Below are 27,154 nucleotides of genomic sequence, written 5' to 3'. Positions count from 1 at the left end.
GTTCACTTACATGGTTCATTAGCAGATACCTTTGTCTACAAATATATTGGTTTATAATAATGTATTAAATCATAAAAACTAACTTCTAAAACATATTTTGTCCCTTATCTCAAGAATCAGTGATTTTTATTTGGAGTTCCATTTGGTTTCTGTGACAGCATGAAAACGGTTTGCTCTGTTTTTGTTTGCTTGATTTGAGAATCCAGACCAGGTGAAATTATAAACAGACCCTATTTGAGACAGTGGTAGACATTTCTGCATAACCACTACATCAAATTAAGTGGTTAAATCATTAAAACAATGCAAAGAGATTGACAATTTTTATTTTTCATGAATAGCACAGAATTTAGCCAAGAACGGTTATGGGACCAAGCAAAACAGTGTTGGACTCCATTGTATCTGAAAGGAGAAAAAAAGCAATTTGACAGAGCAAACATTCATAGTATTCAATGAAAGGTAGCAAGGAGCAGACGTGAAATGTAGAAAAGAAGAGTTTTCCATGGTTTTATGGTTGTGGATTAGCAAAGTGTATGCGGAAAGAGGCATATCTTCTGCTGCTTCTTGAAAGTTATGATGGTCTCAACAGAAAACTGAAGAAATTGTATGCAACACATGGTACTGCCATTTGTTGGCATGATGTGGCCTAGGTTAAAGCTTACCTCTACTGACTGACCTTTTTGGTAGTCTACTCCATTTGCCAATATGTTTCTGGTTGATGACATCACAAGTATTCTCACAGCATTCACAAACCTCATCCTTACCATCCACACTGAGCCACCTTCAGAAAGCAACAAGTCAACTTGACAAATATCAGAGATGTTGTCTAATCCAAATACTGTATTTCAAACAATTATATTTGGAATTTTATTTCTCTTATACCCTTAGGTTAACATATAAAAATCACTCATACCCGTTTCCAGAATAGGTACAGGCCTTGTTCATGATATTCAACTCCATTTCAACAATCTTCAGCTGGCATGTAATATAGATCTATAGAGTAAAGATAGGGACAGGTCCTAACTAAAGTAACAGGAAAAATAGGTCGTACTTCTCTCAAAACACTGTTCTATAACACTGAAGAGTGAAATGTTTCAGTTTATATAGGACTCACAGCATTACGGTGGTCTTCATGGAAACGGAAAGCATCCATCTGCATCTGAAGCACATGATTTAGTTTTCTGGGCATGAAACGGGCACTAGAGTCTGGCACTTTAGAGTCGACAAGACATCTACCACATAAGGGATAGAAATTCCATTTGTTAACATTTAAATACAAATACTAGTTAATCATGTCATAAGAAAAATCATCAGGGTGCCATGATGTTTTAAAGTTTTACAGCACCTCATGAGTGGTAATATTGCAAAGTACATGTACAATTCAGTTAAATTCAAACAGATACAACCATTCCAAACATATAATAATGAATGAACTATTCATTCAACAATTGAAAAGAATGTTTTATTGGCCAAAGATATGTGTAAATTTGCTTATGATATCATTATCTTGTTTTCATTGCACTGGAATCCCAACTGACCCATGGTTCTGAACGAACACGTAGCGTGGCACTGATGCGGCATTAGGTTCCAGATTGACCACGCAACTGTCCATTACTAATCTGATGGGAGCATGCTCAGCCATCAAGAAAGAAGCCTGGATATTCATCACTTCCCCAAGGTGGTACACATAGGATGACCTTTTAGTCCTCCAATCATCTAAGAAGAAAGGGGGAAATAAATAAACAGGAAAAACCCACTTTTTAAATTTCATTTAATCCTAAACATACCATTCATAAGATGAAAGGAAAAACCAATCAATTCCAGAGATGATGTGGTAGGCCAGGAAGACTTCACATCAATACTGCTTACAAAGTGGGTCCTGAGATATACATCGTGGCAAATATACAGTAGGAAGGCAGCAAGCCAGCAGAAATGAAGAGGTATAAATGATTATAACCATACAGATGAAGTCCATACCTTTTGTAGCGACATTCAATAGGAATAGAAGCGGTGCTTGTCCTTACAATACCCAAGCTGTTCTGCATAGGGGTGTAGATCAATTGGTTTGAATAAACCAAATGATCTCCATCAATCTAAAAATTAAATTATATTAAAATATGAATATACAGTCCTTTTCTTGACATACACTGACAAGCTGACTTAATGTTCAACAATATTATTGATCTGCCTGCATTGACACCATTATATGAGAACTGAATATAATAACTCATTATATGAGATGGCATCTATTTTACCCAGAGTGGCAGTATAGATAAATTAACTTAATTAATGAACTAACTTTTTACAACAAAATAATTTTCACTGAACTTAAGCAGGACTGACACTATTTTCTTCTAGATCTGCAGTACAGCCAAAACTAACGGTGTTGCATTATTTTCCTGTTATCATTGTAAAGCTGCTTTGAAACAATCTGTATTGTAAAAAGCGCTACATAAATAAAGGTGACGACTTGTCAAATGATAGAAAAGCGCATTATAAATAAAATGTATTATTATTTTTATTATTAACTTAATTCCCCTCAAAAAAGAACAGAACACAACAAAACAAAATAACTCTTACATACCGATAATTCAAAGCCACACTGGTGCAAATCTGCTTTAATCACATATTCAGTATCACTGTACTGAGAGGCTTTGCAGCTCTCGGTTGAGCACGGTTGACCGAGGCTAAACTCTTCAGCAGTGACATGACGGCCGTTGGAGTGAAGGTCCGCTCTGATGAGCACAATCATGCTTCGCTCAGTGCAAAGCACCTGCACAGGTGCAACTCTGCCCGAAGGCATGTCTGTACTATCACCTGTAGGATCCTCAATCGGTAAAGATGCGACTTTGTACTGTCTAGAATCTGTCCCTATCATCGGGCCTTCCTTTAAATTACGAATGGCGCCTGCAACGCATATACTTAATATAACAATTGTCCCTATAAGTTTACCATATGGCATCGTCGTGGCCGGAAGAACCTGCATACAAACGAAGCAGGAAGTCGGAATTCTCATTTAGGTGTATTTTAAGGGAGCCTATCTTCAATTACGCAGTTGTTCTTAATTGATAATTAATTTTGATCTGTTGAATTCATTCACTAAAATTTTTTTTTTTAAATGAAATAAAACAATTTAGTGACTCTTTCTGCAGGTTTAGGCCCTACGTCGGCAACATGTTAGGCTACTGTTTTTATATGCAAGTAAGGCTAATAAATGAATCACTGGCCGAAACAAGTGCACTGAAAAAAAGAGAGATCATTTTTTTTGCTGCTTGTTCAAATTAATTAAAAAGAGCTAAAGCAATACAATTGCTATACATTTTGTTCTATGTTAAATCCATTGTTCAATCCACCCCACCCCCCACACAAACTGAGACCACAAACTAACACGTCAGTATGTTAGTTTGTGGTCTCAAATTATTTTATTTTAAGTAAATCATGCTGCCACCTTAGGCAAGCAGATGCTTTTGATGACTTATGTTGCCAAACTCAGCCAATATGATATATATGCATTGCTGAACCATTTAAATCATTTTTTAAATAATGACTTTGACAGTCTTTACTATAACCCATGGAATAATATCTACCACAGGCATTCTTCCCCAAAACAACTCCCTTTGAATGGAATAGCCTGAACAATATTTGCAATTAACAGGCATTTTCAGAACCTAATTTAAACACACCAAATGTATCTAGTGTGCTGCACCAACCGTTGTGGTGTATCAGGATTTAAAACAAGGTCTTCGTAGCTTTAATTTTAATAAAAGGTATTTTTTAAAATAGAATCACAAATCAAATGAAATCATGAGTGTTTCCATTTCCAGGGCCAGGCCCGCATTAACCTGCCGTTAGGCCCTGGGGGTCGGTCCGTGTATCTTTTGGTCATTTGATTTCCTGTTTGTAATAGAATAACGAGAAATGAAATCCAGCTCGTTTATTCGTTTTTTTGTTTAGTTTAAAAAACGAAAAATTAGATTTTGGCTCGATTTTTCATTTTTCGTTTGTGGTTTACAAATCGGTTTATGGGTTCGATATTTCATTTGCACACGTGGGCGGCGCTGAAACGCCCCTTTCATCTGATTGGTCAAACCGCTCCGCCTTCAGTACAAGCTTTTCTTTCTGTCGGGCAGAATAAGAGTATTAATAAATGCACTTTAATAAAACAATGTCTGAAACCGCCACTCACTGTTAACTACGCACAATATTTGAAGCAGAAATGTTGCTGGTCACGTAACTCGTGCTGCTGCGACTTGCAAGCGACCCCAGTAATGTGAGCCACAGTAGACCTATATGACAGATTACTTTAGCATGATGTATTTCCCATTGATAAATACAGTCAAGGGCGTAGATTTGGTTTGAACATTGGGGGGGTTGTAATGTTTAATATAGTTAAAAAAATTTGTTCTGCATATTTTTCATGTGATCATGGTATAAATATTGGGGGGGTTATCTCCCCCCCCCCCAACCCCCCCATAAATTACGCCCCTGAATACAGTGCAAATAGTTCCGTCTCTTTGGATAAAAGGGAAGTGGAAAAAAAATAATCAATAACTGAACTGTACCATGATAAAATATGTCCGTAACATTAGATGTCCGTAGATGACCTACCCATAACGGTTACATTAGAGTTAGGGGATAACACAGTTTGTACAGTATAAAAATCATGATGTCTAAAGTTCCCATAAAACATGAAATGGGAATATATCCTTGTTGTTGTGTAAAACATCCGTTCATAATCTGTGATTACACAATTCCAATACGAATAGCACCGGGAGGCGTCTGGAATAACTGTGCAATGATCAATCCGCATTTTTACGTAAACCAGCTAATTTTACAGTAGGCTATGTCCTTCTCGTATAACACACAAATGGGCTTCCTTTGTGAAATATAGCAGACCACCTTTTTTTAAACTGTTATTTAAGATATATTTGTGCATAAATGTTTGCATTCAAGTTTTTCATATAGCTAGTCAGTCCGACAGATAGATAGATAGATAGATAGATAGATAGATAGATAGATAGATAGATAGATAGATAGATAGATAGATAGATAGATAGATAGATAGATAGATAGATAGATAGATAGATAGAACCTTTGTAAGATATTGTAAGATATGCGCTCGTCTTCACAAAAACTACATGCAGGGTTTTTAAACATCTCGTGTGGAGAAAATATAGTTTATTCTGGGCAGTATGGCAAGCCATGGCAAAAAGCAGGCTAATTTGTAGGCTATAGCCTTGAAAGGAAAACACATTTGCCGAGTTAAAACAGAGTTTTTGTTGTTGAATCATATTTTTTCTAGTACATCTTAAAATATAGAGCTCATGACAAATAAAAGTTCCAGATGGACTAATATTAAATGCAAAAACTAACAATATCTTAAAAGAAACTATAGAGTGGCAAACTTTGAAGTAGGGTTCAAGTTTTAATTAGTTTTACAGCTTGAAATGTAAAGCTTGTTCTCATACACAGATATGGCCTATTTATGAATGAAATTCATGCTTTTATTTGTCATTTAAACTGATGCAAACAGGAAAAGAGTAGAAAGACGTATTATCCTGTCGCCCCCTCTAGTGGACAGCATTAAGTATTACGCCCATTGCTCAGATAACGCAAGTCAATGGATTTTTTTGGGAAAGTAAGTCTGACCAGTTAGAAAAAGATATAAGCGAGTCAGACCAGTCTGAAGGTCTGAGCTGAGTTTGGTGAAGCATTAAAGTTCTAGGCGGAGTCAATTTCTCATAATAATAATAATAACGTATGCTTTCTCAAGCCAACATAATAAACAGAACTCAGAGAAACATCGACCAATTCAGTATGTAATAAAATTGTATTAGTTTTATAATAAAACTAATAACATTTTAAAGGTATGCCGTGCTCTTCAACTGTCATGATTTTAATTAATCCCAAACCCTGCTAATTTTGAAAGTAGCCTAGCCTACGTTCTGTACGTTCACTGATTCTAGCTTCTCTCTTTTCTGTCTCTTTCTTTTCATGTGAACCGAGTAGGCTATAGCCCAGGGATAGTCAACTCCGGTCCTGGAGGGCCGGTGTCCTGCAGAGTTTAGCTCCAACCCCAATTAAACACACCTGAACCAGCTAATCAAGGTCTCACTAGGCATAATAGAAACTTTCAGGCAGGTGTTTTGGACCTGGTTGGAGCTAAACTCTGCAGGACACCGGCCCTCCAGGACCGGAGTTGACTATCCCTGCTATAGCCTATGCTTACATTTATAAATATAAACTTTATTTCTATTCAATTTTCAAAATTATTTAGGCATATACTGTGCATGTCACACACAAACACTTTTTGATGTAAATAAAAGACGAGAGTGGTAAATGTTATGAACATATTATCATGTTATAGTTCAGCCTATTATTGATTTTTATTTCCACTTCCCTTTTACCCAAAGAGACGGAACTATTTGCACTGTATTTATCAATGGGAAATGCTAAAATAATCTGTCATAGGTCTACTGTGGCTCACATTACTGGGGTCGCAGAGCCCCCATTACCAGCAACATTTCTGCTTCAAATATTGTGCGTAGTTAACAGTGAGTGGTGGTTTCAGACATTGTTTTATTAAAGTGCATTTATTAATACTCTTATTCTGCCCGACAGAAAGAAAAGCTTGTACTGAAGGCGGAGCGGTTTGACCAATCAGATGAAAGGGGCGTTTCAGCGCCGCCCACGTGTGCAAATGAAATATCGAACCAATAAACCGATTTGTAAACCACAAACGAAAAATCGAGCCAAAATCTAATTTTTTGTTTTTTAAACTAAACAAAAAAACGAATAAACGAGCTGGATTTCATTTCTCGTTATTCCATTCCAGACAGGAAATCAAATGACCAAAAGATACACGGACCCCTGGGGCTGAGAGGTTTTGTAGGCCCACAATAAAAAAAAATCACTATTTAGGCCTACTTGGCAATGTAACAATACACACAGACCCTCACAGATACATGCACACAGACAAGGGCTCACCCACAAACACAAATACACTCAGTAAAGCAAGCCTTAACTATGATTTTATTATATTATAAATATTATTTTATATTAATATTATATATTCTATTTTATTGTTAAACTATGATATCAGTTATTGATGTATTTTAAATGTCTACTTATTACTAGGCTTAATATACATGCATTGAAGTTTTAAAATGTATATCTAATATAATACTTGAATTGAATGTTTTGGATACCACCATTAAATTATTGTTTTTATTATTATTTTACTGACTCGAAGTTCCCTCTCTTGGCACTGTGCATGTAAATAAATACCCTAAGTAGCAAGGTTTTTATGGGAGAAAAAAGGGCTGTCTACTGGCGCCAAGTAAGCCTAACTTTGGATAACTGTCTGTTTTTTAAGCAATAACGAGTGAAATAGTTAGGTTAGATACATTTGAGTAGGCCTGTTTTGTTAAAAATCGATAGCTGTAATGCTTGGGTGCAGAAGGAAGCCTGTGGGCACAAAGGTAAATTTGCGTGCAGATTAGGCTAATTTCCGCCTATAGACAGCCTAGTCAGCTCGTTTTTTTTGTATTGCATCACTTATAGCTTTTAAACCTTTAAAATAGAGTTTAGGAAGATGTAAACACAATCATTAGCTTTGATTAGCTCTTAAAGCCTTGTCTCCAGTGGCGGATGCAGAACGTGACAGATGGGTGGGCCTGGATTAAGTCGAGGTGGGCCTGAATCTATGGGTGTCCCGAAATCAAAGCAGTTGTCCCGAATCAAGGGCTGGGTTTTCCGAAACCTTCTTAACGCTACGTCGTTCTTGCAGGGGCGGCACCAGATAATTTAAATTTTTTAACGCAGGTGCTGAGGGGTGCTAGATCATTGACAGGGGGAGCTGCGCAATATATATATAATATAATATATATATATATATATACATACATACATACACACACACACACACACTATTATTTAAATGAGCAAAATTTATGATATGTGCTCCAGTTCACGTGCAATGCAATCGCGCCTCCATGATCATATTGTCTGCTATATTTGCTTCTTATTATATCCAGGCAATTGGTTGATGAAAAATTTATTAAAATTAAGATCCAATTTATACAAAACGAAATTCACTTTAAAGAAAGGCTTTCTACAAAACAAAACTTAATTTAGTGGTCAAAATCATGTCTAACCCATCATATCTTCCGATATATTGCGCATCTTACTCATGCTGTTCAATTTTCATAGATGTAAAAAATAAAAACAAAAAACCCCATTATATTTTAACAAAAATGAAACTAAATGCGCTTATTTAATGACTACAACACATATAGTGGGCCTATACAGACTTTCTAAATATTGACATTAACAATGCTGTAGAAGTGCAGTTTGTTATGTTAACAAATCTAATTAAGTGTTACCGATTTTTTATACACCGATTCAGAAGTCTCGTGAGTTCAGTGTTGGACAGGTCAGTTGTTTTAACTATTAATAAAATGAATACTTAAAATGAGTCATTCGTTTGCGTATCGGACGTCATTAGTGGACGTCTAGCCTCGGCACGCTTGTGTGATTATCTCGACAGTTTAGGACATCGCACAAGATTTGCGTTAATACAGAAAACATTTAATCACTGGATAGGTTTTTTCGATTATTGAAATATGTGGTTTATGTCAGCTGAATGGGCGGAACGCTTTTTAGAGAAGATAAGGCAACGTGTTTTTTTTAAGCACAATTCACACACCGCGGTAATTCAGGAGAAAACATCTCCAAATGCTCCACGTGAAACTGCGGTCTTCCGATCTTTTACTATCGTGTCAATTTTGATTAATATGCGCGCGCGCGAGAGAGAGAGCAAAACAGCGCTCGTGTTGTTTGAAGACGTGAGAGTGCGCGCGCTGCCGGGGTGCTCTCTCTGCTCGTTACGCGCCCAGTCAAGCGCAGCAGTCATTCTATTCTACATCACTCACCGATCAAAAAAAGACTTTGGCGGGACAAAAAGTTGCTTTGGCGACCGCCAAAAAAAAATTTAATTGTTGGAAAACCCGTTATTATGTCGAAATAACGAGATATTATATTGAAATAACGACAACCATGTGATTTTCTGGCTTATGATAGGCCCCTTGTCTTCATAGGCCCTGGGGCTTCAGCCCCAGTAAGCCCGTGCATTAATGCAGGCTTTTCTTTTCCATAAACAAAAAAATGCAGACCAATGATTGAAGACAGAAAAATATTTTTATTTATGAAACTAAATCGGCGCAAAGGGTGAAACCGCTCATGTCTTGTTTCCTGCTTGTGTGCTTTATGAACTAGATTTTCCTCCACCTCAATGAGATCGTTTCATCTTTGTCAGCATTCATATCCTTCAGTTTAGAAGTTCAGGAGTCCTTAGGAGGGTGATATGTCAGCTGGCTCCTCTTCTGGTGGGGAAGGGCTTATACCCAATGTATGCAGTCCAGAGTCTTCCTCATTCTTAGAGGATTGGGTTGTGAAGAGTTCCTTAAAATCTATAAGATAAAATCAACTATTCCATGAGGAAACAAATACCCCATCAAACAATGCTTCAATAAACAGAAATACTATGCCCTTTTTATACCTTCTTCTGGCAAGACTCTAGTCTTCCACATGCCTTGATCAGACTCTTTTGTCTCTCCTTTTCTCTCTTCATAGTCATGGTCTTCATCTTCACCGTCATAATCTTCACTGTCATATTCATCATCCTCTTCCTCTTCCTCTTCCAGCTTCTCGGATTCTGGTTCACTTTCCGTGATATTGGGTTGTTCAGTGGGTTCCCATGAAAGTGAAGGAGTTACACCACCCACTTGGTCTGTTGGAGACTTTATTTTAGTCAAGTCAAGTCATCTTCATTTATATAGCGCTTTTAACCATGTAGATTGTTCCAAAGCGGTTTTACAGTGATAATAGGAAATTAAAGTAACAGAGATTGTTTTGACTTTATGGCAGCTCTAGAATAAAGTTATTTCCCAGCTAAAGTTAGTTTTGATTGATTCACTTCCGTCGCAACGATCATTAGTTATTAACTTAAGGGCCGCTAACACGACACCGTTTTAACAGAAAACTCTTAAATTCTCTCTACGCAAACTTTAAAAACGCGAACCTGTGAGAACGCTGAAGGCGTGCACATGCGCATTAAGAGTTCCTTCTATAGGTATGCGCGTTTTTAGGCTGCAGTTTTCAGCAGTTATAAGCATTTTAACTGTCATAACCTTTAACTAAATTACCATGTTAATACTGAAGAGGTTACAAAAAAATATATATTATATAAAAACTAAAAAAGGCCTCATTTATGAAACTTTGTAGTAATTTGTGCATAAAATGGACCAAAAACTGTCCTCTGGATTTACAAAGGTTTCGTAAACTTTAGATTACTGTGTTTATGTTAATGAATTCGAATCATTTTTAAAAAGGGCATGCATACTTCCAAAAATTATCCTAACCCATGAAACAATTATGCGAATCATATGTACAGGAATGCTGTGGGATCTACTGGGATCTCTCAGGTTTGGCTGAGAATACGAAAATGAGGAGAAAGGCCGCACTATGCATATGTTCTTTTTATTTTAATTTTAATTTGCACAGACGCGCTTTGGCGCGTGCCGCCTTCGGAAGGCACGAGCCAAAACGCGTCTGTGCAAATAAAAATAAAAATAACATATGCATAGTGCGGCCTTTCTCCTCATTTTCGTATTCTAATCATCCAGGCCAGCACTCTTAAAGTTTATTAGTGTATACATTGAGTGAAGCCTGCTCCTACCCTCACTTGCTTAGAATAATAGAAATCTATAATAATAGGTGAAAACTACTTGAAGAATTTCAGTTATGATTGAAAGACTCCATTGAAAGACTCCATTTAACTATTGGGTTAAGTAATTTTGTTATATTTTACGGTAATGTTATGTCATCAGTTTGCCTAAAGAACAAAACATTGATATTTTATGTACCATTTACAGGTAAATGGGAGCAGGTGTAAATATTGTGGTACAAACTAACGCTTTTAAAATAAAGATGAATGAACCCAAAAATGTACATTAGAATGGCCTTACGAACAATTTATACAAATTTATTCTGCTCTTGTTTAATGAATGAGGCCCAATGCCTAAATAGCAGTTTGCAATCAGTTCACATTTTCCAATTGTAGGCATAGGTAATTTCAAAGGCAGTGCCAAAAAAAAAAAAAAAAAAAAAAAAAAAGGGAAATCCAACTTCAAATATACTAGTTTAAATTTTGACTTCTGTTTAGGGAGAAAAAACGAAAAAGACCTACTGTGTGTCCTAGTTATTCCTAGTGTTTGACCCAATTAAAGAGAGATTGTAACGTGTTGAATACAAACCCATCTCAGCAATGACACCATTCTTCCATAGGCTACTATGAGGCATCGGTTTCTTATCTTTAATGAGAGAAGGGAGAGGAGGAACACCCTCCTTCACTCTAGGAGGAGCCAGAAATCCCATTTTGCTTTTCTTTGGAAAGATGGCCAATGGACCCACTGTTTTCTCTAGTTCCCACCCTATTGACACAGAGCCACATTTTTCAAAATGGTTAGTGCAAATATGCTTATCTGCAGTTTTAATGTCAAAATATCAGCTTTAAAATACACAGTTTAAATGACTTGCTCTTTAAGATAAATTACACAATCTAAGACACAGTCATCACCAGACCTGGGAGTGCTTACCCACTGAACCAATTCCCTCATCCTCCTCCTGTGGGAGAATTAAGTTCCTCCAAGAGGGAATAGGCTCACTATCTGTTAGCAAGGAACTGAAATAACTTCCAGAACCCTCTTGAATTCTGGGCTGGAATTTGTTGGGCTTTGGGGAAGATGAGTTCTGGTCTGGTCTGGGAGCAGGAGGTGGCCCAGATTGTTGCAGTGTGGATTGGAAGGATGGAGCATACTCTTTTGTTCCTTGGCAGCTATAACAAGCCCAGTCATCTCCATCTGCAGCCTTCCAGCTTGTAGATTAAAGCGGAGAGTGAGAGAAACTTAAGGTTGGTTCCCCAAAGAAACAATATGGAAGAAAATACAGTTTGCATGGCGAGATGTAAAACTTTACTAGACAATAGAAAAAAAAGGGGGGGGGGGGTAAAGAGAAAAAGCAAAGCTTCACACCTTCCATCGATAAAGGAGCATGCTTTATGAAAGGGGTTAACTGCATCCATTACAGGGTAAGCTTGAAGATTACAGGTGATGTACATCTGCACGACAAAATGAGAAGTATGTTAATTTGAACTCAAATGGAACTACTGACATCAGAATTCAATGTGTACAACAACCCCACTTTTTGTTTTTCCATCCAATATTATTAACCTAAGCAAAAATAACAAACCCTCCATCACCATTTTATAATGTTTTGGGCCTGAGAACATGTTTTCATGGGAATACACTATATACACCTCTGGCCTCGTCTCTTGGTGGAACTTGAAGGCATCCAGCTGGAGTTGAAGTTTGTCATTTTGGATTCTGGGCAGGAAACGAGACTTTGAGCTGGTTATCGGTCCATCCATCAGACAACTAATTGGGGAGGGGGAAATTAAAGTGTACTTATCGGTGATTAGCCAAATAATATTTCCAAAACATTTCCTTACATTTGCACTACAAGACATTAGAGATAGACTGATAATGACTTTTTATGACCGATACCGATTATTTGCATGTTTATGTGCCCGATAACCGATAAACAGAACTGATATATATTATTTGTTTTCTACAGTTATAACAGCACTGAACAGAACAAAACTGTTTTAACACTTTTCTATACTGTAAATTCTGTAATTTAACTCTACATCAATAAATGAAGGGGTCCGAAAGGGTGCAAAAAAAGTGCACCATCACTAAAATGTCTAAAAAAAAAAACCAAAACAAAACTTTGGTCAGGTAAACAAACGGATAAACGGATTTACAATAAAAAAAATAAAAAAAGCATAAATTATAAATGGCAGTAATATTAACAGGCAAAATAAATTACTAAGTTTAATGTTTTCAAATGGAGAACAAATGACAGGCGAGTCTATCAACTAGTTTTAAAAGGTTTGTTTTTAGTAGAATAAAGAGTGAAAAGAAAGGAATATTAGTACACGTACATTTGTTGGAATATGCTTACGTTGTAATTGCGATTTGATGTACTCACCTGGCACGCTATCAGAATTAATGTTTTTGTCCGTCTAGATCAATGCTGCATTTTACGCCACGTCGTAATTACTGTAGTCTCGAAATGACAAGACGTGATGTCTCTATGGCACCACTAGAGCTGTGTCTGAAATCGCCCCCTATACCCTTAGGGCACTACTTGAAGGGACAGCTATTTGTAGTGGTGTCCAAAACCATAGTGGATGATAGTGCACTCATTCAATTCCACAATAACGTGTACAACCGATGAACGCTCAACGGCTAGAGAATACCCATTATTCACTGTAAGTCATGCACTGCAAGTCGCACAGTGCGAGTCGCACACAATTCCCGCGTCTGACAAGAAGATGGCGCCCACAGCTGATTTAAGCATCCATCCATTTTCCAATCCGCTGGTCCAATGTGGCTACAGCGTTATATCATTCAGGTATAAATTCCTTTTTAATTTATTAATAAATTGTTTAACTTTTATACATAGTTTTCATGATAGTTCAAGATAAATCTTTCCATCTTATTAATGGAGCGGCCATTGGTGTATGACATCAACTGCATTCACGTGGTTGTAGAGCTCATAATTACAGCTCGTAAGATGAGAATTTTCAGAGACCTACTTGTACCATGTGACTACTGTACCACCTGACCGCTTCAGATTAATTTAGGTGTTGATAATAGGTGTGTTCAACTTGAAGTGGCGCTTTCCGGCACTTGCGCAGACCGAAGTGCCTGCGCCCTCAGATCACTTGGACGTGGCTGTGGTTACAAGAGGTAAAAATGATATAAATAGTTCGTTTTCTCACACAAACCGCTCGTTTCGTGTCTAGTGGTGCGTTCACGTGCTATGGAAAATATGATATTTTCCACTTGTGAACTGGTATTTACCAGTGTGTTGCGTTCAAGTGCTTTTGTTGTCGTAATGTGGTAAAAAGATGGAGATCCAGACCTGTTATTTAGTTAAAACTATTTTAGATTGCTTAAGTCATCTGCTACAGCAAGAAAATGATTTATCAAAACTCAAAGGTAAATAATATATGCTGTATATTTTCTAGATCATGAATAGTACATATTTTTACCATTCACAACTCTTGCGTTGCTCTCCGCCATTTTGAAAAGGTCAAAGGTAATCTCATCTCGGCAACTCGTGCATCAAAATATTCTACGAGTTGCCCAGTGGAAAATACCACATGAGGGGGTGTTCATGTGCATTTTCCATGTCGGCTTTTGGTATTTACCATAATTACCATAGCACGTGAACGCACCATTAGGCCATCAATGTGTACTTACATTTACGAGTAATTAAATCATGTTTAATTTGGACTTCTCTGTGCATGCTCTTTGAGGTGGTGACCATAGACCTGCATTATATGACTGACAGACAAGAATGGTTTGACCTAAAAATATCAAAGTTGAAACTACTGCGGAAACAAAGACACCTACATCATGGATGCCCTTGAGGTAAGCTAAAACATACCAAAAATTAATTTAAAAGTGAACTATCCCTTTAATGTGGCAGTCGCTGGTGCTATGGAAGCGCAGTCCTGTTGGGTCCCTCAACTTCAGCTTAAGGTTAGGAGTAGCCTCCTCATGACCTTGTTGTTATGAGCCATCCAGAGGGAAGCACTGCCTCTGGCGGTCAGTAAGAATGAAATAGAACGAGAGTTATGCGTCAGAGTCTCACGAGAAGATTCTGTAGAGTTGTAACGGGGTTAAATAGAGGGGATCCCCATGACATTCCTGGTCATGTGATGACTTTGTTGTTACTAAACTCAACCTGTGCACGAGAGATAATATTCAGAGGGAATCACTGCCTCTGGCTGTCATCTTGAACTCATAGAACCGTAGTTACATACGCAACTCATTCTTTTGCGTCATCGCGTAATCTATTCACTGGAACTTATTTCTAACAACTTAGTTTTATGATAGGCCACGCTAAAACATTCAAATAAAGCCATGTGAACGCATATTGCTGATTACTACCTTTTTTATTCACTTAAGTTAATGGTGTTTGTTTGCTGAGATTTTGCCTACTGTTTCTATAGTAACGAACGCAACACCCTCGCGCATTTGATTGCCAAATAAGCCACACACTCTTATTTCAGTGTAGTAAATATTGTGGTTATTTCAGTGATGAGATCGCCTCGTATATTCTGTGCAATAGCACACAGTTAACAGTAAACTTCGTCATTTAACTGAACTGTGCACACGCATTTTAGATATGTTATGTCGTTCTTTCCATGCAATAAATGCACATCCTTAAATGAGGTGCTTTTATTTATTTATATTGCGCATTTACTGCTGGGCTATGGGCCATTTCAGGAGCATCCTTAATTACAATTTAAAATCAAGAGTTATTGAAATGTATCTTCATTTTACAAACAAAGCTTCAGAGAAGAATACTTTCTACATCCTGAGGTCACTCCGGGACTAGGTTCCTTTAATCTTGCGTTTTATATATATATACACACACAAGATTAGAAAAAGATTAAACAAGGAATCATTCCAATTCCTAGTTCTGGACTCAATGGAGTTGATTCCAGAACTAGGAATCGTAATTATTCCAAAAGTTTCGGAACTGTCCAACCCGTCTATCGCGGGAATTTAGGTATCAAAATTATCCCCGAGCTTCCCAGTGGTAAATATGAATTGAGAGGGCATTAATGTCCAATTTTTTAAACTAGGAAACTAGGATTTACGATAATTCCGATAGCATGTGAAGGCAGCGTAGCCTAATGAGCACAGACAACGGAGAGAGAGAATTAAATTTAGAGGTTTTATTTTCAACATGCATTCATTCATGGCTGGGTTTTTTTTTTCATTCATGTAAAATTATGTCTTTATTATCATGCCGGATTACGTGACTTGAGTCCGTCTCGATTTATAGTTTAAACTACATATCAAGCATGTAACATCTATTTTTTCATAAATGGCTGTTATGTTAAATAAAGTTTAATTAAGGGAAACCAATTATTTTACCTTTAAACACCGTTGTTGCCTCATCTCCTCTCAGACGCAGTGCTTTAATGGCGGCCTTGCACGCAATTCTCAAAACACCCACAAGATGGCCATTTATCGGTAGAAGAAACACCAACTAGATTACATTAGAGTGAGTAGTGCTTGCCTTCACAAAATTCTGATGCTACAGTGGTTGCCAGGGCATTTCTATGCAGTTGCGAAGATGTTCTGAGTGAAAAATTTAAGACAAAAAAAACAAAATGAATGTACCCACCCATGATTTTCAATAAACGTGTATCTGGGGACAGAGTTGATATCTGGAGTCACTGTGGCAACACAGCTCTCAAAATATATGCGGAGGTTAATGTGATGACCCAGACGAACTGAGGCTTCCATGTTTATGATGTCACCCAAGAAGTACACAGCAGAGGCCCGTTCAGAGCGCCAATCACCTGCACCAGAAATAATGCAAACCAAGTATGACCATTCTACAACTGTCTACTTCAGACATTCAGGTAAAGTGTCAAAATAAAGAGTCCTGAAATTACAAATTACAAATACCCCTGCACATACTTGTCATTAGCTTTAGTGAAAACTGCAAGTCCTCCAGTGCAGATTGCGTTGAAACGTAAGGAACCCATGTTGGTTTGATGGGGTTACTGGTAATGTCAAATCGCCTGAGAGACAGAGGATACAAAATAAATACCCCATCTTTATACCCATGCTGAAATAGTAAAGTGGGGTAACATGGTTAGTTATATACACAGTCCACTTACCTGCTGTAATAACATTCAATAGGAACTACTGCCTGCTCAAGGCGAACCACTCCATCTGGAGAGGGTTGCGGAGTGAAGATAAGGAGGTTGGTGTATATAAGAGAGTCATCTGTAATCTGAACAAAAAAGGTTAACTGATTAAAATTATTAAATTGATTAACCATGCATTTAAGTGGTTGTCAAGAACTAGACTTTATTAATTAGGCTTTGGTCTGATGTGAAATTAAATGCTGCATACAAGCCGCTTTGCTATTGTCTTAGCCTACGTTCAGACTGTCAGTCCAAATCAAATTTGTGCGTATCCAATTGAAAGCGTGAACAGTAAAAACACACACACACACAAAAACACATGGAATGCTATTTTTATAAATGATTTGAGCTTCATTCATTTGTGGTTTGAAATCGTATTCAAACCGCATTTCTGGAAATCCGTTTCAGTCTGACTGCTCTGATCGGATTTTGCGTGACTCGCGTTGTTATAGAAACATACAGAAAGTCGCTGCAGAAACAAGGTTGTGTTGTTGCAAAGTGCTGGTCGAGCAAAAAATGACAATATAACAGACATTTTAAACCGACAGAGATGACAGCACAGAATAAAGCTGCTCTTACCAGCTCTACAGTTCTGCAGCTGCCTCAGAAGACGCACTAGTCCAACATGGCGTCTACACATTGTTATATTGTAAATCAGACAGCATCTGTATTGCAAACCCCTCTGTGTTTCAGTTGTTGTTTTTGGTGTATGCCTACCAACCTAACATCATTGTCATACAAACCAATGCAGATATTCCGGAAAAGGAAAGTGGCATGGACACACAATTCCGATCTGAACAGTCTCGATACACAATGTTGACATCAATAATTTTAGATCAGATTCCAATCGGATACACAATCCTTACGCTACGTTCAGACCAATTCAGACTACGGTCAGTCCAAATCCAATTTCTGCACATTTTCATGTGTTTTGAAAACCTATTCAAATCGCATTTCTGGAAATCTGTTTCAGTCTGACCGCTCTGGAGTGCATTTCCCAAAAGCATCATTAGCTAACTTTGGTTGCAAGTTCCGTCATTATTATTGGGGAATTTCATTTGTCTCATGCAAAATGTCTATATGCTGATGTACCAGGCAGAAAACAGGTCAAAGGGTATGTGAAAATGGAAAAGCACCCAAAATCCTGTACATTAATCAAATGGGAAGGGTGCAGGTAGTGGAAAACACTGGAAGGCACTGAAAAACATGTTATATAAGATGTTTTAATTTTTTTTGTATGGTCAGAGACTTTCCACCAATACAAACAAGGCCTCTGGAAAGATGTTTTTAATGCCGTTTATCACGAGGAGGGGCGAAAAGAAAACATAACTTCACTTTTATCTTATATCTTTTAACTTATCTAAAAGAAAACGTATCGTACCTAGCGATAAGAAAAAGGTATAAGACATGAAGTCTGGCAATGGTAAGATCAGATGAACAGCTGGCATCTCACTTTATTGCTTGTTCAATAAAGCTAATTCTTCTGAGACCTGGAACTTCGACTGAGAGCTTTCTTTGAGAACTGAACCAAAAAGACTTTAAATCTGCTACAACATAGCATAGTTCGAGTTGGTGTTTCCCGAAACCATAGTTCCAACGAACATTCGCAAACAGCTTTGCAAAGTTGTGTGGTTGGAACAACGTCTCTCGACCTGTGTTTAGAAGCATAGTTTCTTGTTTGCATGACATGTGAACTTAAATCCTTATTTTGAGAAAAATAAGCAATCTGACATTTAGTACAATCTAGATGTTTTATTTTGAAAATATACAAAACGTAAATTTACGTTTTACTTTGTCAAGTCATTTAAATTGCAGTTTATTTTAGTTGACATTTTAGTTGCAGTTCTAGTACATGCACTAGAACGTAAGAACGAGCCTATATGATTGAATCTAGAAAAAGCCAAATAACTGATAAAATGAGAATTAGTCCTCAGATGCAATGTCCGTAATTTGTAGCAAAAAAAATCTGGCATTAATTCAATCTCAGACAGATTCATTATAAGAAGTTAACTCCACCATCATTAACCAAACCAACATGGTTGAACGACAAATTTACGACAAAACGGTTTGGGGAAACAGAGCAAGTTGCTCTCTTTTCAGTGGTTTTTACTAATATTTTAGTATTTCTACAGTACTATTTCTAACCCTAACTAGCCCATTGTTGCCTGTAAATTTGACAATGTCCAACACAATTGGATCAGAGCACTGTCAATGCTTTGGCAATGTAAAGCCTTTTTACCATGCCAATAAAGCTACTTGAATCTGAATTTGTCGATTTGGTGAGTTTTTCAAACAGGAGGAGAGACCACCACAGACCAGATCTTGTCAATATACTAGCTACATTTAATAGCTTGATTAGTCACACGGAAATAATCAGAATGATTAACAAAATGCTTTGTCTAGATTTGACTGTAATAATAATGCAAAAACTGATACTTCAAATGAACTTAAAGGTTGTATCAGTGATTTCAGGCCCAAAAATAAATGTCTAATCTTTCCTAACGATCCGCTAGCTGCCCGCCCCATAAGCATGCCGTCCAAAAACCGCGTCTCTGTAGGCAGCCTAGGCTCTGAGATCTGCACACAAAAACAAATGTGTACAACCACCACTCAAAACCAAAATAAAGTGTTCCAACCAATCACTGACAGGGGCGGGTGTTGTGAGGTTTTGCGCTCGTGCACGGCTGGACGCGAAATCGGAGCAACACCCGCCCCTGTCAGTGATTGGTTGGAACACTGTTTATTTTGGTTTTGAGTGGTGGTTCTACCCATTTGTTTTTGTGTGCAGATCTCAGAGCCTACGCTGCCTACAGAGACGCGGTTTTTGGACGGCATGCTTATGGGGCGGGCAGCTAGCGGATCGTTAGGAAAGATTAGACATTTATTTTTGGGCCAGAAATCACTGATACAACCTTTAAATGAGCAAAAAACAAAAACAATCTTAACTTTGACAAAAAAAAAAAAAGTAGTCACTCATAATGTCTAAATATAGGCCTATATTCAAATGCAAAACCTAATGCAATTAATGAATTATGTCTGAAAGCAATGTACACAGCCATGTTTATACATTTATATATAGGGCTATACATCCATCTAGTGGTTACACCTTGGTATTACAGCTGAAAAATGGTTCATAATTTAGAGGTATATATTTAGCACCATAAAATCCCCTTATATAGCCAGTACTTATTTCTGTTTTCCTCTATTAAAAACCTTACCAGAGGAATGATTTAATTACATTTTTAATGTTATATATATGTTGTTTATTTTTGCATTATATTACCACCTATTATTGTCTACAGTATCACTGCACTCAAACACGGATGAGAAGTTTACGATGATCAAACCAGTTAATTTTGATAATCGTCTATGGGCTGGAAATATTCCTTTATTTAAACTACTTCAATTTGATGATAGCATCGTAAAGTGCATGAAAAAATGCGAACATTGTTTAATACAATAAGTTTTCCCCAACCTCAGGCATGATGAAGGTCGTGAGACCGAAACGTTGCTAATAAAATTGATACTCATTTGCAAGTACGGATCGGATAGTGTGCGGGAGTTCCTTGTTTTTTGTAGATCTAGAAAGGGGTTGAGAGCCGTACAAAGTTTCATGCCATTTGGACAGAGATTTTTTTTTTAATTCAGCAAAAGTCATTTGCAGGTTAAAAAGTCCCCGAAGACCATCAAGAGGGTGGTGATCACCTGTTGTCTATAAAGTTGTACCTTAGTTCACTAATTTTGTGCCTGACGAAAGACCTGATGGTCGAAACGTTGCAATAAACACTTTTTCTGGAGCAGTCATATCAGTGTGTGGACACTACGTTTGTTTTTTGCTTTGGAAAGAACTACAATCCCATGTATAATTTCAAACAGCGTAATCTAATCAAAAACAATGGAGACAAACTACTCATTTACAAACGTTGATTATATATAAAAATATATTTTACGTTTATTACAAAAATCCATAGCCTACATATACAAACATTTAAGTATTTTGAGAGCACAATCCTCTCTGAATTAGAGCGTACACTTGCTGAAGCACTATTTCCCAAAATCCAATGCTGAGAGGACTGAGCAAGAATTACCAATATTTTAACTCTTGAATGTTATTCTGTAAACGCTATTTCTGTAAAATGTCGGTTATTAATAATTATGGCAGAAAATAATATTTTATAATTATCAATATTTAGATTGCTTAGCTCTATAAAATCTATTTTTTATTTTAGATAATTTTTAGTAATTCGTTTTGTGTGGATATATTCATGCATGCATTACATTCATTAAAGGTCCCGTTCTTCGCGATTCCATTTTTAAAACTTTAATTAGTGTGTAATGTTGCTGTTAGAGCATAAATAATACCTGTAAAATTATAAAGCTCAAAGTTCAATGCCTGGCGAGATATTTTATTTAACAGAAGTCCCCTTTCAAAGCATACAGCGAACGGCCGGTTTGGACTACATCCCTCTACTTCCTTTTTTAATGACGTAAATAGAACAGTTTGACTAATCTCCGCCCACAGGAATACACAAAAAAAGGGGGCGTGGTCTTCTTGCGCTCCCACGGAGAAGAAGCACTTCAGCTGCGCATGCATCTCCAATTTATGGTAAGAGGCGTGACCTTTCCGGGCAACGTGTGATAAGCTGCTGTCGAATCACAACACAGGAACCTCTGGCACAATCAGAACTCGTTTCGTATTTCTGAAGGAGGGACTTCATAGAACAAGGAAGTTATCAGGCCGTTTTTTGGACAGTGAAAACAGCGGTATACAAATAAGTAAATTGTGTGAAAAATACTGTGTTTTTTTACACGCGAAACATGAACACATGTTATATTGCACACTGTAAACACAATCAAAGCTTCAAAAAAACATGAAGAACATATTTTCCACTTTTTTGGGAAATAGGCTCATTTTACAACTCCCCCAGAGTTAAACTATTGAGTTTTACCGTTTTTGAATCCATTCAGCCGATCTCCGGTTCTGGCGTGGCGGTACCACTTTTAGCATAGTGGAAAATAGGCCACGTTCCGTCAACACAACGGAACTATTTTCAGGCGCTGCGTCATATCATTACGCCTGCTGCACTCATGGTACGGCAGTAAAGTTTCTTGATTATTACGCAGGAATGAGAGTATAGTTCCTAGCCATATCAGCCAGGAAAATCGCAACTTTACATTTTCCGTCGGTCTTAGTGCACGATGTAACTACAGAAGAGTCAAGTTTTAAATAGGAAAAATATCGAAACTCTTTGGTCATTTTTTTTTTAGAAATGCAAATGGTCTTGTCCACTTCAATGATGTATGCTAAGCTATGCTAAAAGTGGTACCGCCAGAACCGGAGATCGGCTGAATGGATTCAAAAACGGTAAAACTCAACAGTTTAACTCTGGGGGAGTTGTAAAAAGCCTATTTCCAAAAAAAGTGGAGTATCCCTTTAAGTCCATGAGACCTAGCGTGTCCCATTTGTCATTTTAGGTCTCAAAGGGGTGCTCGCGAGCGCCCCCTTTGCGGTCGATATGCGCCCTCGATACGGACTTTTGCCGAGCCCGCACTGATGCGAGCTTTGGGACAGGGCCTATTTTTTACAGTCTTCTCAGTTAGAAACCTAGACTGTAAAAAAAAAAGGAAAAGATTAGAAACTCTCACGCTCATGACGTGGTCGTTGAGCGCCCTCAAGCCGCCTTTCCACTGCACACGACATTCGCATACGATTGTCGCATTTCGCCCCCTAGTGTCAGTCGCACGGAACTTTGAAATTGGCCGTGAAGCAACCGTTACCCTCGGCTATTCACAATGGTAAAATGAATGATTTTAAAGGTCCCGTTCTTCATGTTTTTTTTGAAGCTTTGATTGTGTTTACAGTGTGCAATATAACATGTGTTCATGTTTCGCGTCTAAAAAAAAACACAGTATTTTTCACACAATTTACTTATCTGTATACTGCTGTTTTCACTGTCCAAAAAACGGCCTGATAACTTCCTTGTTCTATGAAGTCCCTCCTTCAGAAATACGAAACGAGTTCTGATTGTGCCAGCGGTTCCTGTATTGTGATTCGACAGCAGCTTATCACACGTTGCCCGGAAAGGTCACGCCTCTTACCATAAATTGGAGATGCATGCGCAGCTGAAGTGCTTCTTCTCCGTGGGAGCGCAACAAGACCACGCCCCCTTTTTTTGTGTATTCCTGTGGGCGGAGATTAGTCAAAAAACTGTTCTAGTTATGTCATTAAAAAAGGAAGTAGAGGGATGTAGTCCAAACTGGCCGTTCGCTGTATGCTTTGAAAGGGGACTTCTGTTGAATAAAATATCTCGCTAGGCATTGAACTTTGAGCTTTATAATTTAATTTCACAGGTATTTTTTATGCTCTAACAGCAACATTACACACTAATTAAAGTTTGAAAAATGGAATCGCGAAGAACGGGACCTTTAACGCGTTTTCGGCAGCCAAAGTCCACAAGACCGAAAGTGCAAGTGTGCCATTTGGGACAGGGCCATACACATTAAGCATGATAAACCAAAAATACAATCGATGAAACTACAAATCTGGCACGGAGGCATATATAATTACAAAATAAAAAGTCACTATGATTGTTGTTGTTATTAATGTTATTTTATAAAGTAACATGTAAGATAAAAGTAGTTTTATTTTAATTTTATACGAGTGCGAGTGAGCGGTTTCGGACACAGGCAGTAACATCAGTATCTTCTTTCGACTTTCTAATCGGTGTAATTTTCTGTACAGCATCATGGGTAATGTAGTTATCCACCAGGAACTCCGTTGTTAAACACGATTTTAAAGTGTAAATTGCAGGTTAACCACCACAACCAATTAATGTGTAAATTAAAGTGCTCAATGTGTATATATGTAAAAATTTCTGTCTTAAAATGCGTTAAAATAACATTTATTGGGGTTTCTTCAAAGGTAGCATGTTTTTTACCGTAACTGGGTGATGACGTCATAAGAGGGAGCGCGGGCGGTAATGCACTTACTCTGTGTCACTGTGTGTGCCGGGTGAGGGAGAATAAAACGATTCGCGGGACTCCCGCAAACTAGAAATATCTATGAATAAAACAAAAACGAATACATTTTTATTCATCTGTTGCAGAAAAGCAATAAGAACTAAAACAAAATAGAAACGGTTTACAGGCAGAGTTTCTATTTCTAACATGTCTGCAGCGTTGAGCGATGTAGCCAATCACAGACATATGTGGTGATTTCTTGAACGCAATAATGGCCAATCAAAAGCATTTACGATGGACTCCCCTCACCGCTCAAAACGGACTTTTTGTTCAGTGCTGAATTCTGGCAAATCCTCTAATTATAACAAACATAGTGTAGGCCAATATATTATGAAAGATTCATTGATAATAACAGAGATGTGTGAGATCGCGATGAACTGATGTCAGCTTTTTAGGAATTATTATGGGAGCGCACTTTGCGCACAGTCATGCCAGACCATGCACGCAGTAGCCCGCTTGCTTTTATGTTATAACAGTGATCAGGAGCATGTATGCTGATGTGTATGGTGGCGACACGTAGGCTAACTTGAAAGTATTTGGAGGTACAGAAAAAAAGTCTTTTTGCGGGCGGGAGCGGGACAAAACATAAATGTTGCGGGCGGGAGAAAGTAATATAGAAAGTAGTTGAGAACGTCAGTTATAACGACCCACGTATAAAAAAAATAGTCGGGTTTAAACCGGGCTCATAATTACAGTTAATGTGTCGGGCAGGGCCGGACCGGGCTCGGACACAGCGGGCTCGGGTAGGGTCTTGCTTGATTTTTTTGGGCCCGATCTAAGCTCTACCTCGGGTAAGTTATGCTAACACTTACAGGAACGAATCAGCCATTTGTCCTTGGGGAACTTGTGGAGCCTCTCCCCCGTTTTTGATGTATTCGTACATCCCGCACAAACACAATAGATAACCATTTTTGCTAGCTAGGTCTCCAATATAACGTAACTCAAGGCCTGGAGCATAGACAGTAAAAGCTTGGAGTACCTTTTATGACGTCACGCCCAGCCTAGTGGAAGGGAGGGGCCGTGCTTAAAACCACTGTAAAACGCACCAACTTTTCATATTATATTCAGCATTTTGGTATAAAAAACATAAAAAAACAATGGTGGGCGGTTCTTATCTTTGTGTTTAGTAAGCACATTGCATTGTCTTCGTGAAATTTTTTACCTGCAATTTACACTTTAAAAAATAACTTACGAATCCGACGAGCTTTCTGTGTAGGCTGCCATCTTGTGGCGAAGCCATTACCGGTATGTAAACAAACCTCCGTGATAACGCACCCTCGATGACAGCTACAGCCAGGCAGAATGACTTGTTGGGTTGATGATGTTAGACAGTGGCCTCCAGTCACAGATGAAGGTACAAACGATCTTACAGATTATTTATGAAAATAGCTTGGCAAGCTAGCTAGGCTAACGTTAGCTAACGAGGAAACTATAAAAAGATCTGTCCATTTGGCAACCATAAATAAATGACATCAAATAAACGAATTCATGTTTTTCATTTGTGTCCATTATTTATCTCATTTTCACATTGCAAAAGGCAAGGGTAAGGTACAGCTAGAAAGTACACATAATATCGACCAATTAGTGTTTTTAAACCATGGAAAGAGGTCAATATAACAGCAGGAGAACAATTATGTCACATAACGTTACATTTAGCTCAGCAAAGCCATTTAATGACCATAGCATGTTAATTGAATAGAAAAAATCGCTAGAGAGGAGATTTTGCTGAGCACTATATTACATATGGATTATATTTTTTTACTTATGTCATTAAATAATTGTTATTATAACAACAACTGCATTATATTTAATTTATTTTAATTTGTTATTTAAAAAAAAAATCTGTCACAGTCAAGCAAATCAAACATTAACAACAGACATAACAGTAATGTTACGTTACTGCCCCAATGCGCCCTTTACTGCCGCCATTGAAACAATTTAAACCGGAACATGTTTTCCCACTCGACATTATAAAAGTTGTAACGTTAGTGACAGTCGTAAATCGCGGGCTGTTTATTCCAGTGGACGCAAGTTGCAAATAAAACAATAGGAGGCAATGGCGCAACGCTACCCAGCAACAGCTCAGTTATGGCGCCCGCTTACTTCCGGTAGTTTCGCCGGATTCGTCTATACGAAAGGCCTTTATACGAAAATTTCGGACTCAGTGTACAAGGACTAGGCCTAACGTTACCCTTAAACATACCCGGGTATTTCACATAACCTAGCTTTCTGGAATAACCTCCAGATGAATAGCTCTTTAACAGATTCTGACCCAAAATGAATATCTACAAAAAAAAGCTTGAATTGCTCATACCCAGTGTTGAGTGCCACAGTCAGTGAGCTCAGCTGCTATGATGTACTCGTTATTGGAGAACGCGGTCACTTTACACGAAGGAGTGAACTGACTGTCGGCACCAAGCCGCAGCTCTGAAGCATCCACAGGTAAATCAACGTCAAAGAGGTCAACCTTAACCGCGATCTCCATGTAATTCTCGTGGCAAATCACGGCTACTGTTTTGACACGTGTGATCTGTCTGCTGGGCGAATCTTTTGCTTGATTCGAGAGGTGCTTGGTTGGGAAAGGTTCCCTCATTTGCGACCGACCGGATGTATAGGGTATCGGAGGGTTAGAGCTCAGTTGAGAGGCCCTTACATCACTAAACTCTGCTGTCAAAGTCAGGATCAAGAGATGCAAGATTAAACTTTCCGTCATCGTCCTCAATTAATTTAGAGAGCCAAATCTGCAAGCTAACCCCGCATCACCTAGCAAGCATCTGGACCACTTCCGCTTCTTTAAATGGACAATTAACTCATTTTTGTATGAGTTCCATAATCACGGGTTAATTAGGCGTTGCACTGCTGAAAGTCGGGCAATAATTAAAGTGACGAGAAAACAACTCCTCCCACTTGTGCAAAAAAAGTCTAGAGAAAATTCACTTTAAAAAATATGTCAGCTGAGCTGAATAATAACGTTTCATTATGTATTTACATCCTCCTTTTTCACATCTTTTATCCCCTAACCCCCACCCCCACCCAAATTATGTAGTTGGTGTGTATCTTTTGTTGATTTGTTACCTCTGTTGTTCTGTTTACATTTGTGAATTTGACCAGTAATAATTTAGAAACACTAGCCTACTATAACGATCTTGTTTTAGAAACATCTTTTCACATACTTCACTTTCATTTTGCATGAACAAATATTTCAACAAGTGAATATTAATTTAAATAATTGATCTAAAATCAAATATTATTACACTTGGGGGAAATGGCTGT

At 37.9% G+C, this 27,154-nt stretch overlaps 2 protein-coding genes across 2 annotated transcripts; both read right to left on the bottom strand.

The window, feature by feature from the left end:
• Positions 1-326: 326 nt before the first annotated feature.
• Positions 327-2,960, bottom strand: LOC130071271 (zona pellucida sperm-binding protein 3-like). Its single transcript, XM_056235973.1, has 8 exons — positions 2,582-2,960; positions 1,975-2,090; positions 1,785-1,876; positions 1,536-1,713; positions 1,112-1,229; positions 911-990; positions 660-778; positions 327-399 (listed from the first exon to the last, which is right to left on the bottom strand). The coding sequence occupies exons 1-8, from the start codon at positions 2,957-2,959 to the stop codon at positions 347-349; spliced, it is 1,134 nt and encodes a 377-aa protein (XP_056091948.1). The 5' UTR covers position 2,960; the 3' UTR covers positions 327-346.
• A 6,723-nt stretch (positions 2,961-9,683) lies between these two features.
• LOC130071200 (zona pellucida sperm-binding protein 3-like) lies at positions 9,684-26,688 on the bottom strand (the record flags this gene model as incomplete). The annotated part of the gene is made up of 9 exons (XM_056235879.1): positions 26,196-26,688; positions 16,832-16,947; positions 16,629-16,732; positions 16,330-16,507; positions 12,374-12,491; positions 12,090-12,175; positions 11,655-11,932; positions 11,313-11,489; positions 9,684-9,787 (listed from the first exon to the last, which is right to left on the bottom strand). Coding segments are annotated over exons 1-9 (1,560 nt in total), but the record flags the coding sequence as incomplete, so codon positions are not given.
• Between the last annotated feature and the right edge of the window lie 466 nt (positions 26,689-27,154).

This window comes from Rhinichthys klamathensis, unplaced genomic scaffold, assembly GCF_029890125.1.
Source record: "Rhinichthys klamathensis goyatoka isolate OS25496 unplaced genomic scaffold, OSU_Roscu_1.1 h1tg000019l_1, whole genome shotgun sequence".
Taxonomy (NCBI): Eukaryota; Metazoa; Chordata; class Actinopteri; order Cypriniformes; family Leuciscidae; genus Rhinichthys; species Rhinichthys klamathensis.
Note: the sequence above shows the minus strand (reverse complement) of the source record. Positions and strands in the feature narration are given on the sequence as shown.